Here is a 15868-nt window from a genome sequence, read left to right on the forward strand (position 1 = left end):
ATAATCTGCGTTTTGTCTGCGCTTAATAAAATAACCATTTAATCGTATATTTCAAGAAATGGATTGATCAATGATAAAAGTTCGACTGAAAAAAATTGTACAGGTCATCAGTTAAATTATACTTGTAGGAACGAAAGGTAATGATACTTTACTTGGTGTACCTCGTCATAATTGTATTTTTCCCTTTTCAGTCCTACTTGACCGAAAGATTAATAGGTCAGTGACTCGAGCTGGGACTCAGCGTATAAATCGACAAGGAAGGACCCCATGTCATGGCCATGGACAACGTTGCCCATTTATGATTTAAGCTTTTGATAGCGAATGACTCATTAAACTCTCTTAATTTTCGATGTATTCTATAGCCCGAATTTCCTTTGATCAATCAACGCTCCTCTACTTTCAGTTATGTTGGGATAAATTGTATAACTAGAAGCCATAGTCATAATAACGTAAGAGTTATGTTGGGATAAATTGTAAAACTATAAGCTATAATAAGGTAAGAATTTGGAATTCTGCCTCCATACCTGTACAAAGTTGGTAAGAAAATAGCTTGCCGGTCAACCTGTAGCCACAGGGCTTGCCCCACTATCCAATATGCTGCCCCACTTGATGACTAGTATATAACCACGAAAAGAGGGATCCAATTTTTTTTTTCAAATCAAATCATATATGTCACTATTTACTGCTCAGTAATCACTTGATAAATAATGAATCTTGTAATTAAACACAGGTTTCACCATCAAATACTTCTTATTAATTCAACACAATTTGAACATTCATACTCCATATTTCTATAATTGCTCAGACCAAAAGTGAAACTACTGCAACCTTGACAAAAAAATTCCCTTCACATTTCAAAAGAAAATTTTCCCGCCATTTATGTCCCCTTGAAAAGAGGTCTGTTAAATATAATGTTTTTAATTTAACCATTCTAATTTTTATTTTAAAAAATCATTTGAAATAATTTGAACATATTATTTTTGCATCATTTGAAACACTATTAGTTTGTAGAAAAATAGATGTCTGAATTGAATGTTCCATCTACCTTAAGTCATTCTATATGCCAACAAAGTGGATTTTATTATATTCAAATGAAATTGGTGAGCACAATGAAATGAATCTTAAAATGCATAACCATTCAAACTTGGTTTAGAAATTACATGAAACAGTGTTAATTTTACAAGAATGCTAATTAAAATGTCAAATATGAGCTAAAAAAAAAGAGCTATACTTGACTTTGGCTTTTGTTCCTGCAAAATTATAGTAGAAATGGATTACTGTAAACGTATTTATTTTCACGGCAGCTGAAAATCAACTTGTTCGCGGTTATCAATTTTCGCAGTTTCAAAGTTGAAGAAATATTTTTTCAGTAGTCTCGGCTGTGTGTGATTCCTCTTTTATTAGTTACTTTACCATTAATATTTCATTGAACTAATAACAGCCTTTAATACGACATTAACAAATTGATATGTCCACATGTACATGTATAGTATCTTATGGCCATTTTAATCTATCAGTGTATTCCTATTTAAAACTTAAAAGAACTCAGTTAATTGCCAAACCCGTAGATTAACTTATGACGCTTTAGTTACATGTTTATGGATTAAATTTTTATTGACAGTTCTCAATGTGTCTATATAACAGTAATCTTTTATCGGTGATAAGCTGTAGTGTGTGTTTGACACTTACATTTTGTTCTTTTTGTGAATAGAATGTTTGCACAGTATTGATTTCTGTTCTTTTATGTGACAGGTACATTGCGACCTTTTTCATTGACAAAAACCATTATGTAAACAAGATCCTGAATTTAGAAATTATAACCCACATGCTGTTACTGTATACGCTTTCATAAATTCATACACATGTACTTGATTGCATTGAATGATACCACCCTTACACAAAACCATGTTTCTATTCAAAATTGTTGAAAACATGATTATAACGGTCAAAAGACTTGGTAATGTGAATATATTTTAGCGGGTACTAATTTTCATGTTCTTGAGGCAACAACGGAAATAGCGAAAATTAGCACACCGCCAAAATTAATACGTTTACAGAATTGTGTTTCTACTTCAGTACATGTGTAGATCAATTGGCAAAAATTATTTTTCCAACCAATATATGTAAGTATACAATTTTTCACCATTAAGTTTGATTTGCGTACCATATACACATGTTTACATTGGTAAGCTCTATTGCAGTACCATGGTTGGAATACTGTGGTCAAGTATAGCAGGGTTTCTCTATGGAGAAATTGCTGTGGCAGCTATACTTTTGATTCCTTTTATATCACCTCAGAGGTAAGGAAATGCCATGTGCCATTGTGCCTACTGACTACTAATGCCTTTTGCTTGTATTCTAAGTTCCATTCCAGTCTCTTTAACATTATTTAATTACAGAAGTACATGTACAAAATGTATTACGACTTTGTTAAGAAACTTTTAAGCAAGTACTGTACTTTTTTCTGCCAAAATTTTCAGATCGATCCATTGACAGATCAATGAATTATGGGTGCTGAAATGGATTTTTTCCACCAAATTTTATATTTCCAACTTTGAAAATCTTCTCCTCTGAATCTGCTGGCCAGATTATAACTTAATTTTGCTTGAATATTTCTTATGGTATTTTTAACTATCTGTGTGTGGGAATCTTTGATCTCGTGAAAAACATGGCCATCATTACTAAAAATAGAACATAGGGATCAAATAGTAGAATTTTGCAAATAGCTTAAGAACAGTTGGGTTACTGGTAAGTTAAAATCTGGAGGAGTGAAATTGTTCAGCATGATGTGTTGGATCTATACCGAAATTTTCAGAAAGGTCTGTTGACGAATTTTTTCCCAAATTTTACATTTTTAACTTTAAAAATCTTCTACTCTTGAGACTATTAGTAGGATTGTTTGCAACCAAACATGAATGTTATGTTAGCCTTAATAATCTGTGTGTGGAGATCTTTGATATGTTGAAAAACATGGCCTCTTACTAAAAATTGAGGACTCAAAAACCTATAAGTTCAGCAAAATTTTCACTGAGTAAAATTGATCAGCATGGTGAGGTGGACCTTTGCAGAAATTTTAAAGATCTGTTGATTGATGTTGGAGTTATTGCCCTTGATGAGTAAAAAATTGAATATATGATACGAAAAGATGGATAACTAAGAGGCTCTCTATTGATTCAATGATTCTTGTGACAATATTATAGTAGGGTCAAGAGTCCAGTTTTAGAAAGCTAAAAAGTCCCGCGTTGCTCATTTGCTTTTGTTACTTTGTATGTATGATTTTAGTTACTTTATGTTCTTTGTTGTGTATGTCTGTTTCCTTTGTCTGGTCTTTGTCCCTGGATTGCATTCTTTTGATTACCGCTATAACCTTGGTTCCCTTGATTACTTTTAGACAAGGTGAGTCATTCAGCTCTCTAGAGCCTCCAGTTACATTTAAGAATTGTTTTTAATTTTTGACCAGAATATGCGAAATAACAAACTTTGGGGCAGTGTACACTTTATGAATGCAAAGCCATTTGTAAACAAGGGTAAACTGCCCCAAAGTTGGTTATGAGAGCATATCTTGGTCAAATTTTTTTTGGCTCACTTGGCATCTGTTGTCGTCGTCCATCATTAATAATTATACAAAACTCTTCTCCTCTGAAACTACTTGACCAATTAGAACCAAACTGGATATGAATATTCCTTTGGGTATCATGCATAGAACTGGTGTGGGGATTTTTGATTCATAAAAAAACATGGCCACTGTTACTAAAAATAGAACATAGGGGGTAAGACAGTAGTTTTTCACATATATTTCCCAAAATTCTAACTTGGGTAAAAGTGTTCAGCATGATGAGATCTATGCGTGTCAAATATTGAATCCATTAAGCCATGTTGGAGTTATTGCCCTTTTTGGACTTTTTTTTTTTCGCTATTTTTAATGCTATTTCTTTCATAAATCTTATCTGACATTACTTGACCAATTGAAGCCAAACTTGGTATGAATGTTTGTGTATCCTGCGTAGAACTTGTGTGGGGATTTTTAATCCATTGAAAAACATGGCTGCTAATACTAAAAATAGAACATAAGGGTCACACAGTAGTTTTTTGCACATATCTTCAAAACGACGAGATCTATATGTGGTCAAATATTGGTTTTAATCTGTTAAGCCATGTTGGGGTTATTGCTCTTTTTTGGCATAGGGGTCAGACAGTAGTTTTTTGCACATATCTCCTAAACTGTTAGGTTTAGCCAAATTCTTTCAACAGCTGAAATGATCCTTATTATTAGGACTACAAAAGTCTTCAGGGATAAAAGTTGTCAGGCGACTCCGTGAAAGGGGAAAAATGCTTTTTATTTTTACAGTTTTCAGTCAATATCTTGAAAACTATGATAGATTAAAAGAAACTTTTAATTGTTGAAATGATCCTTATGATAAGTCCTACCAAAGACTTCTTGATTCAAAATTGTTGGACAACTTCTTGTTAAATTTATTGCCTTTGAAAGGCAAAACTCAACAAGTTGAGTAATTCAGGCTCCTGTGAGCCTCTTGTTTTAAATCCTTGTAATTTAATTTCTAATCAATTAAGGTCAAAAATAAGATTTGTCCCATCATCAAGGCCTTATTTAGTTTGGCATTATTTGAATTGCGGACTGCAGACCGTTAATGACATCACAGTATCAAGTTAGCTTATGGAAAATAACTTTAACATCTTGCCTAGATGAGAAGTAAACAATCAAATTAAGTTATATGTATACATATGCATACATGAATGTGTATAAAAGAAAATGAAATTATAAATGATAGTATTATCATCTCCCATTGTTCTTAAGTTGTTTGTGTTTGAATTTTTTTACAGGGTTGTTATTGAATTGAAGTACATGTACTTCTATAGCTTAACACAATCTTATATTGTGAATTTGTGATTCTAGGAAAAAGATGACATGAATGGAACTTCTTTCAAATTTATATTTTATTTAACTTAGTTTAATCCATTATGATTATTATGAGTGAAAAAGAATATTTTTTGTGGCATTGTAGAAGCAATAGTTTTATTGCTCAACCAATAGAAAATGTAGCAGTGTTGTTACTGGTTGATTGGAATAGACTTTTATTTAACATAGAAGTATACCTTTTCACTCTGGTAATTTTTGCATAATACTTATTTTTGACAAAAGAAATTACCTGTTGTAAATGCTTTGCGAGTGAGGACTGTTATTAATTATACATTGTTTTTTGTTGTGTTTATTTTAAAAAAAAACAAATGAAAATTGATTTAACCACATAGCCATGATTGTTTCTTTTGGTTTTTAGTCTACATGTATATAACTCCTGACAAATATCTACCTTAACTTTTATCACTAAAGTCCTGGCATTCCAAAAAGTAAAAAAAGTGAAAAGTCATGTAAGTGCTGCCTAATAGCTTTTATTTGTAGATTTGTCATACTGGTGTAGAGTTCTACATAGTTCAGGGCAGATTCTGACACTTTGAAAAGGAGGGGTGCCAGCCAGTTTTCCTCAGAAAAAAGGGATGTGCCAGGACATTATTTGCCATTTTTTGTCAGTTTTGCACATGAAAATAATTTTCCAATTAAAAGGGGATTCCAACCCCCTGCACCCCCCTCACGATCTGCCACTGGAGTTCGTATTTTTTTGATAAATACATTCCTCTTAGAGGATGAAGTCCTTATGTTAATCTATACAAACTTAACCTATGACCTTAGAACCACATAGGGTCCCATTTCAGCCTGACAGGAAGTGATCTACTGTGCAAGTCGTGTGGTGTAAATACGGAAGTCACCCAACTTACGACTAATGACATAGCTACTGACAAGGCCTCTACAGCTTAAAACTTTGCTGTCGTACAGGTTATACCTGCCTCACATTATAAATATACCCTGAAGAACTAGAGGAAAAATTACTTTACCCTTGTTGTAGTTCAAAAATTAGATTTAAAAACTGTTACCCCGGTATTCCCTTGCTTGAAATCTGTTTAAAATTAGACAGATAATTGATAATAGCAACAGGTTTTTTCTGATGGCTATATTAACTGAATATATTTGTCCTGCATTTTGACCTTCAGTATTTCTTCCATACAGGATATAATCATGACTGGTTTGATATGGACTTCAATTGCTGGTTTTATGTATTTAGAAGTATTTGTATCAGTTCTATTATTGATACCATTTATTTCCCCCTCTAGGTAAGCTATTTTGTTAGAAGACTAAAAAACTAACAATTACTGCTAACCTTATACCATGAAAACAGAGAGATTTGATTGAAGCTTTATTAACTTCTTCTTCATGTAGTGTAAAAATTGTATTTTGAATTTTTATTAAGTTGAACTTTATATCTTGTGGAATATTATATACATTGGAATGCTAGTTAGTAACCAGATTTAGTAGAAGTACAAAATGTAACTATAATACATTTAAAAGTGCATTTATATGTACTAAATTATTGGGAAGAGAATTAACTGTACATGTTTATGTAGTAGTAAACATGTACATGTACATTTATATTATTGCTGTTTGTGTCATTTTTTCACACAAATTTTAAATTCAAATCTCTCTGTATTATTGTTTTATTTTACATGGTGTAGGTTGACTTACTTACAAAATATATGTCTGTGTGTGTCATGTTTATGCAATAAATTATTGCATGTATTTAATTACTTTCAGTATCCACTTATTGTACATGAAAAATTGATAACTTATTGCATGGTTTTTTTTTAAATTTAGAACATTTCAGTAGTGATATACATGTATACAGATGTATTTCAGGAGAAAAATGCACTTTTATTTTTGTAACGACTAAACAATATTTAGCTGAGTTTTGTTAGTAGCTCTGTTTTACATTTTGGCAAGTGTTTATTATTCAAAAATATTCATGAATTCTGTTAAAATGCATCTGACATGAAACACAAATGACAGTCATTTTGTAAGGTTTCATGTGCATTTGGTCCTTCAAATGCCATGCCTTGCATTCTTATTTCAACATAGATGGTATGTGTCTACTAATGAGTTGAATGGCTTAAAAACTGACCTACTGTAGACCATAGTCAATCATTTAAAAAGTATGGAATTAACTGTAATTTTCCTAGCATGTAATAAATTGTTCTCTATTCTGCAGTATTATTCAGATTTAAATCTTTAGTTTTTAAGTAGTTTGTGGAAATTTTGTTGTTTACTGTTTACAACAGGAAGCTAACATATGATGTAAATCTAATTTTGTGACATTTAGTTAAAAGACCAACCAGTTTGGTGCACTGTACCATACAAAGTACAATAGCTGATGATAAAATGGCTTACTACTCTAGGTTGACTCCATACTTTTTAAAACCCCTAGACCGTGATCATCCAGCATATAGTATTGTATAGAACACCTTTATGCTGATCACATGCTGGTATATTTCAGGGCACCTAAATGCTTTGGACTTTCATTGCTTTATTCCTGTACCTGGAGATCTTCTTCTCAGCTTTCCTAATAATCCCTTTTATATCTCCATCCAGGTACGTGGATGAGTGGTAGTACTGTTGAAATAAATAGACTCATTGCAAGTTTTAGTGCATTAACTTACATTTGCAATTGATATTTAATTTTTATACTTTTGGAAAAAATTTGAAGCTGTATGGTATGTTGCTGTCGTTAATGGCATCGTTGTCTGGTGTCCTAATTGATGTCTGGATAAGTGTATGGAGCATATGAAATTTTACAAGGTACCATACCACTGAAGGAAAGCTGTGATTGATTTTGGGGTTGTGGGGTTTATGAACAAGGGCCCTCTTTGCTTTTGGTCAAATTTTTTTCCTATGTCAAACACGTAATGGCAATTCAAATTCAGAATTGTATCAAGCTTTAATGGTTTGTTCAAATTCTTGCCCCAACAGTTCAGGGTTTGACCTCTGTGGTTGTATCAAACTGTGCCTTGCAAAGCATTTTTATTTTTTAATAAATAATTGAATGAAAAATATTTGTTGTAACATTTTTCATACTGAACATGTCAAAAAGTTCTAAAGAAAAAAATTAAGAGCATTTTCTATGAAATATGACAATAACAGCTTCTTTGAAGTATGAATTTTTTTTTCTTCAAGACAAAAAGTCAGATCATATTCTTTTCACTTAGAATTTTAGTCTACTAATATGTTTTAAGGCATTCGTGTAATCAGACAATTAAATAATTAACTCTGAAGGAAAAAACATATGTCAATCATTTCAAGTAAACTCTTGCATAAGGTATTAAAATGTTTAAGCTTTAAGACTGTTTGATAATACATATCACTTTCATCATAAAATATTTTGTTTATGAACTGTATAGCTACATGTATGTCATTGTAGAAATGTTTTGACTGTTGATTTATGATTGCAGATGGCAGAAGATATTCCGATCCAACCTAGTAACAAAACTACAAAGTTATGCACATATCTACTTCAATGTGTTTATTTTGATACTATCCTTAGTATTCATCGGTAAGTTAAATTTGAGGTTAAATCTTGTTTGTGTTACTAAATATTGTTATTTTCAGTCCACTAACAAATTCTGAACTCTCACTAAAATGGATTACTCTTAAAAAAGTTGACACATTTGACAAATTTAGATTTTTTTCTTGAATTACACTTTTCATAGATGTTGTATTCAATGAGTAGCCCTGCGCCGAGGGCCTAATCAAGATAATGACAAGGAGAAGTTTTATTCAATTCTGTTTGAAAAATAACAGTATTGACATTTTTTGTCTATTTTAGTATATTACAAAAACTTCTCTCTATCAAAGAAAAATGGGGAAAATGAGCACAAACAAAGAGAAGTTGCTCAATTCTGCCTCTAGATTAGGCCCTGCCAACCCCCCACACACCATGACCTCCTCCATATGTAACTAGAATGGTTGCATTGTTTTTTATTTTTATTTGTAGAGTCTATCAGAGAAATGAGGAAGTACAATAATCCTTTAGATGAAGTAGATTTAAAGAACAATAGAGAATCTGTGTTAGCGGCACAGGTCAAGTTATTCCGAGCTCAGAGAAATTTCTATATTTGTGGATTTGCTTTGTTTATGTGGTTGTAAGTTTATATGATAAAAAGATTTTTATATTGTTTTCAAGAATAAAATTAAGGATCTGCAGAATTTAATAAAGTTGTCACAGTAAACTCAATCGAAGGTGTCAATTTACAGGTTATCTTGGAAAATATTTCAATTTCTGATTTGATGTCCTTACCGCTATAACCTTGGTTCCCTTGATTACTCCATATGAGCAGCAGGTGACTTATTGGGCCTGGTTTGTGTGTGTGTAAATTACTGCCCACTTTAACAAGCACATAACATTTTGATGAATATTAAACATAATGTTTTAGAAAAGTTACATTATATTCTGTAAAAATCACATACACATTTACATGGTAGCACTCGCCATTATGTATGAATACAAACAATAACAATCGACAATGAATGAAATGTTGTACCTGTCCATGTGTGAACACTGTGACCTTATAATGCAAACAAATATTGCCATATCTACCTTCGTTCTACATAATTCTGATATTGAAGTTTTTGAAAAAGGTGGATTTTCAAGTGTTCGAACAGTATAATTTTGTGGAATTTCTGATATTACTTTTCTATGGAAAACTTTTGGGCAGTTTACACTTATTTTATAAACTCCCTCATGGTCCATGAAATGTAAACTGCCCCAAAGTTGGTTATTTTGCAGAAGCTAGTCAAATATTAAAAACAATCCTTAATCCAACACTTGTTTATTTTGATTAACTACATTTATGTATGTTTGCTTTGTAGTATTCTGAAGCGTCTGGTCACCCAGACATCAAGACAAGCTTTGTTGGAAGCTGAGTGTGAAGCCAGTCAGAAACAGGCCAAACAAGCCAATGCTGCTGCACAACAATTGTTAGATCAGGCTGATAATACGTCTAATAAGGTTTGGAAAATTTAAAATCAGCAGATAAATGTATAGTGTTGACATATTTGGAGGTATCAGTCATAGATTGATGGTCAGAAATTGAGTTTACTGGCAACACCTCAGTTAAGATCATCAAGATGCCAACAATTTTTCCATTATCTGCATTTTAGTAAAAAACTGTCAAGTATATCTGAAATGACAGTTGGAAATTTTAGACATAGTGTTTGCAGAGGAGTAAAAATTATGGGTGTCACGCATTGAATACATGCCTTGAAATTTACAGTGTCATCCAATGATGCTGGATGTTACAATAGATGTTGCATAAGAATTCAATATAACTTTGGAAGATATAGAATGCCATGTCTTTTTTGTTTGATAGTGACTTTATTGCTGTTTACATCAAATAGGCCTACCAACTAAATAACACATAATGATATTGATAAACTGCATAAACAGTTACTTATACAGTGTTAATTATGGTAAAACATTGGCAACATGGAACTAAGTTATTTGCTGAAATGTAGATACTGTCCAAGCTAAAGGCATGGTATTATTAGTGTTGAGACCAATAAATAATTCCCAAGGTTTGTTGTAATAAACTGCAAAATGAACTTAGTTAAAACTTTAAATAAAGCTTAGCTAATTTCTATATTTTACATGGGGAAGCATCTGTTCTTTTACATTCTAGTCTATTGTGCCAAAACATCAGAAATTTTTGTGTATGTGATGTGAAAGTTGTCAGACAGACTTCACGAACTGTGGCAAAATATAAATGTACAATTCATAAAATAAGTGTCTTGAAACTGGTTATAAATGATGAACTACCAGCATTAAATGTACATTTATTTTGACATATTAATGTAAATATGTTTAAATTTACTTGTTCATACATTGTAGAAAAGAGAAGACCAAACTGAAGAAGAGAAAAGTACTGCACAACAACTTGACAAAACAAAGGAAGACCTGGTCAAAACTAAAATGGGTATGCCTCTTTTTTTAATCTGTATTTTCTATATAAACAGGGATGATTTTATTCCACATTTTAGTAGAATTCCTATAATTTAAATCCGGTTTTACTGTTACGATTCTTTTTTTTACTGTTTATTTATTTCCCATTTTACCAATTTCTGCTTTGTATGATGACCTTGTAAAATAATCTCTGATATAACAAAAAGAAAAAGATTAACACCAATTTTGGATATTAAGGATATTTGTTATCAGTACATTCAAACTTAAATCACATTCTTATGATCTGATGCTTTCATTATCTGGCAGCCTCATAGTTTAGTAAACACTATTAGGTTTTTGCGTACTGACTTTAGGGCCTTGAATGAAAAGTATGACAGTATTATTGAAGGTCTAGACAAAAATATCCCAAAATTTCACATTTAACCCTGTTAAACTAGTTCCAATTTCAGTAATAATTCCAGTCTCTGCTACTAAAATTGGTATTTTTCTGTATAAAGCAACTTTTAAAAACAAAATTTTATTCCTTGACATACTTTTGGTACTTTTATGTATTTGGACTTTTGACTATACAATAAAAAACTTTAAGTATTTTACAAGACTTACAACTACATGTACATTAAATGTTCTATTATTTTAGAACTGAAGAAAGCATTAAATGATTTAGATGCCTTACGTAAGCAAGCAGAAGGAACAAATAGAGAGTACGATAGATTACTGAAAGAACATTCTAAACTACAGGTAAACTGAAATGAGCGTTTAACTATTAAACTGGTGTATGTTAAACATGAGTGATAGACATAGTTACAAACTACCAGCAGCCTTTCTTGAAGGGCATATTAACAACCATTTTTTCTTGTTCTTGAAATAAGCAAATATAAATAACTTGCAAAAAAAAAAAGTGTGTGTTGAATGTCAAGTGAACAATTTTAACTGTGTGGGTCCAAATATATTTCAATTACTTCATTAGTAGTAATTTTGTTACCCTTTTATTGCAGCCGAATATCGGCTGTTTCCCCTGGAGACTTTTCCCAAAATGTTGGGAAATATTTTTCTTAAAGGAGGAAAATTGCCAAATTTTAGGCACAATTTTTGGAAAACCAGGTAAAGAAGCCAGTGAAATGTCCCTCGAGATATGATTTCTTGGCCCAGTACTTTGTTTACATCTGGGTATTATTTGTTTTTTTGGCAAGTTGTAACCTAATGAATACTGGAAATACATATTTGTCAGTTCGGTTTCGGTTTTCAGTTCTGGATTGGCCAATTTCCCAATTATAAAGGGTTGGGGGCTACTTATTAAACAAGGAACAAAATCACTGATTATAGTTTTAACACTGACAGTTACCTGTAGAGTCAACTATTATGAAGACTATTTCATATAAATGTGAATTATACTCTGATAAACCACTAACTTCACTATAAAACGTGTAAAACTAACTGAATTTTATATTGAATCCTGAATTAAATTAATAGAGGTAGAAAGATTAAACTTAGTGGACTCTGTAAAGCGAATATGTTTGCCAGTTTTAAAAATGCACACATTTTTACAGAGAAAAAATTTCCAGAGCATGGGGATGGGTATTATGCATCAGTAGATAAGAATTGGCTATGAAATGCAAGATTTTCGTATGTGAAAAAAAAGAGATTGGGTAATGTAAACAACAGAAGTGAAATGTTACTGAAAGAAAGTTTATCTAATCATTAAATACATCTTTAAGTATTGAATTTTAAATAATATTTTCTTCAAATCATGTTTTTATGTCTTAATAACATGTTTAAGACAAAGGTTAAAACACGGTTAAAGATTTAATGAAACAACTAAAAACTGAAAACTAACAAAGTCCTTTTTTGTCAAACCCTCTTATTAAATGCTTTAGAAGCTGGAAATGAGTATTTTAAAACTTATTCTGATTATTTCTTACAATTTTAAAATAAAAAATCACAAAATTTGAGTTACAACCAAAACCATGAATGTACGATTTTCCCCAACTTTTGATTTTGTTTTATTAGCCATTTCATACATCCTGTGGCAATTTTATCATGCTTCCAAATTAAAAGTTATCAAATTTATGTAGCTACTGATATTTATATGATGTTTTAGTGTAAATATAAGTTTTTTTCCTTCACATTTTTGTTGGAAATACTCACCTCACCTATTCTCTTTGTCCTCGGTGGGACATAAGGCCGCAACAAGTTCCCTCCATTTCCTTCTGTCCTTCGCCACGTGTTGTGCTTGTCCCAGGCTGTATCCAATATCTTTAAGCTCAGCTAGGACTATCCCCAGGTGGTGCAGAGTCTGCCAGGTTTTCTTTTCCCAGGTGTTGTCCATTGTAGGGCAACTTTTGGCAGGTGTTCATTTGGCATCTGTAACACGTGGTCCAGGCATCTGAAGCACCTCTTTTTTAGTTCAGTTGCAATTGATTGGCAATTGCACTTCTTCACCAATTCATCGATACTAATTTTCTCTGGCCAAATATTCCTTGGATTCTCTTCAGGCAATTGTTTTGGAATACTTCCAACTTCTGTATATTACAGTTGGAAATACTGTATCAAAGTAAATAAATTGACAGATCAAGTGCAAAAGATTGATCTTTTGTCTTACAAAATTCTACTGCAATCTATGCCTAAAAAACTTTTTTTTACATATTTTTACCTTCAAAATTGCACTGCGTACAATACATAAATGTGTATTATACACACCAAAATATTGTAGTGTTTCATTTTTGTGAGAAAAAAAAAACTATTTTGTGGGTACCAGTTTTTCTTCTTACATGGTGAAAATAGAAGCAAACAGTAATCCATGACAATTTATAATAGGCATACAATATTGCATTAAAGCATTTAATTTTACTTCCCTTGTGAACTACTTACATGTCTGCAAGAAGTCCTTGTGTTGAAATCAAATGTTATTAATGGAAGTCAACAAAGGGAATACACGTAAAAGTTTCGGCTCATTCACTTGTTATCTTTTTCTTTGCCAGGATTTCATGTATATTTTTGTTTTATTTCTTTTAACAGGAAGCATCTGGTGAAACAAGTAGTAAGAAGGAATAAAAATGATGTCAGAGAGATACATTTCTGAATTTTCAATTGAAACATAGAGAAGGATTTACATTGTTCATTATTTATTACTAACAGTGTTCTGTTGCTTGATACTTCACTGATATAGCATACTCAATAGTATTAAGTAGTACTCAAGCTAAGAATCATGCAAAATGTGATACATGGATGTAAAGCCTACATATTTTTATATTTTATATTTTGTTTAAAATGTTATAGTAAACAGAAATTAATGGATTGATATTCATTTAACCCTTGGTCTATGGAGATATAAATTATATTGAATGTATTAAAAAATTCAAAATTAAGGGAGATGACTGTAAATGACACTGAAATACAACAGGAACTATTGGATTTTAGATGTGAGGTATCTCCTAGGAACAGAGAGATATGAATGAATACTTATACGTTTCATAAAATAGACCCATAAAGCAGCATAATAACAAAAATAAAAATTGTCTAGCCTTTTTTGGTGTGTATCACATATTACAGAATTTGCCTGATTCTTACAGAGACTGCTACTTAACTTTTTTGACACATTCTTGTTTGATATGTCTTTAAATTTTCTCACCATGGATGACAACTCAGAAGATATAGCATTTTATATTTATTTTTTCAGTGTGCTTAAAATGTTGTGTTATGAATCTGGTGGTGAATTTATTTATGTATGGTATTACAATTGTATTTATTAATGACTTGTATTCGTGCAATACCACTATTTACAGAAACAGCTATTAGTCACTAGTTAATGTAATAGGAGGAATTTGAAATACAGTGTTAATGTAATAGGAGGAATTTGAAATACAGTATACTGTTTTTAAAGACATAGTTTTGTATTAATCATGTCTCACAGTGTATAATTATGACAATTTCTTTCTCTATTCTGTTAAGTACTCAATATGATGCTGTGCTACTCTGACAGAGTTTGTCATCATTTGAGATTTAATCCTGTCATTGATGTGTATTACACTGTATGTAGTTGTGGTTCAGTGCTATTTTTCATACAACTTCAAATCATGTGTGGTTGTATAATTTGATCTAATGTCTTAATTAATAGATATTTATTTTCCAAACAATTACTTGAGTACTGGATCTCTATGAAATCACAACAGCTTGAAATCATATCAATAAATGCTGTACATAGCCTAAAAATATGTGTTCACTATCAGAAGGAGCTTCTTTTGAAGTCTTTTTCATATTGAATACATTTGTAAACAGAGCATTAACTGATTAGATTTCAAGCTCCTATGATGAAATTATACAATGAGGTTCTATACCATAAAAGGAAGGTCGGAATTGATTTGAAAAAGGAATCAAGACAGGCATTTGATAAAAATTTGTATAATTTCTTAGCCAGTTTGAATGAAGTTTGATTAAAAGTCTAAGGGTTCTTTGATATGCTGAAACTAACTCTTGTGTATCTAGATTTTTTTTCAATAATCAATTTAGTCCAAATCCAAAATTAAAAAGATTGATTTCATAAAAAAAAAAACAAAAAAAAAACATTTTGGTTCTTTTAAAATGTGTGGAACCAAATCCTGTAATTTATGTGTTTTGAGCTTCATTTCTTAATTCATCAACATCAAGATCTAAATGGTCCAAATAAATTTTAATAAACACTTATTCAGTGCCTGAAATACTTCAGGGAGAAACATATTCTGTCTTATCCAACTTAATTGTTCGTATCAAGGTGGGCTCCATAAAACATTAATTTTTTTAGGATGATAGTAAAACAAAGTTCTATAAAGTGCACAGTATTTTTGTTTTACTGCCTTATTCCTGTAAATTTTATGTATTTGATTGGACTACTACTCATTTTTCCAATAGCATCTGCAGTTTGTTTATGAATCTTGTAGCTGGTTAATTTGACAATAAATTTATAACATCACATCTTATCTTTTTATACACAATTATGAACGAGAAAACAATTCGACTACTTATTTAAAATTTTC

At 31.3% G+C, this 15868-nt stretch overlaps 1 protein-coding gene across 4 annotated transcripts; it reads left to right on the forward strand.

Annotated features, from left to right (window-relative positions):
* The first annotated feature begins 69 nt into the window (after nt 1-69).
* LOC148627752 (B-cell receptor-associated protein 31-like) lies at nt 70-15806 on the forward strand. 4 transcript variants are annotated; one of them, XM_088577924.1, is made up of 9 exons: nt 70-137; nt 2077-2123; nt 6083-6186; nt 8353-8453; nt 8895-9042; nt 9770-9908; nt 10788-10872; nt 11497-11597; nt 13875-15806. In XM_088577924.1, exons 3-9 carry the CDS (start codon nt 6092-6094, stop codon nt 13908-13910), a joined length of 705 nt encoding a protein of 234 aa, XP_088434050.1. In that variant the 5' UTR covers nt 70-137; nt 2077-2123; nt 6083-6091; the 3' UTR covers nt 13911-15806. The 4 variants fall into 4 exon arrangements, with proteins under 4 accessions (XP_088434050.1, XP_088434045.1, XP_088434064.1 ...); XM_088577919.1 differs by lacking the exon at nt 2077-2123; XM_088577938.1 differs by lacking the exons at nt 2077-2123; nt 6083-6186 and adding an exon at nt 7401-7495.
* The last annotated feature ends 62 nt before the right edge of the window (nt 15807-15868 follow it).

This window comes from Perna viridis, chromosome 1 (genome assembly GCF_037379345.1).
Source record: "Perna viridis isolate PV_CMFRI_1.1 ecotype Kerala chromosome 1, ASM3737934v1, whole genome shotgun sequence".
Lineage (NCBI taxonomy): Eukaryota > Metazoa > Mollusca > Bivalvia > Mytilida > Mytilidae > Perna > Perna viridis.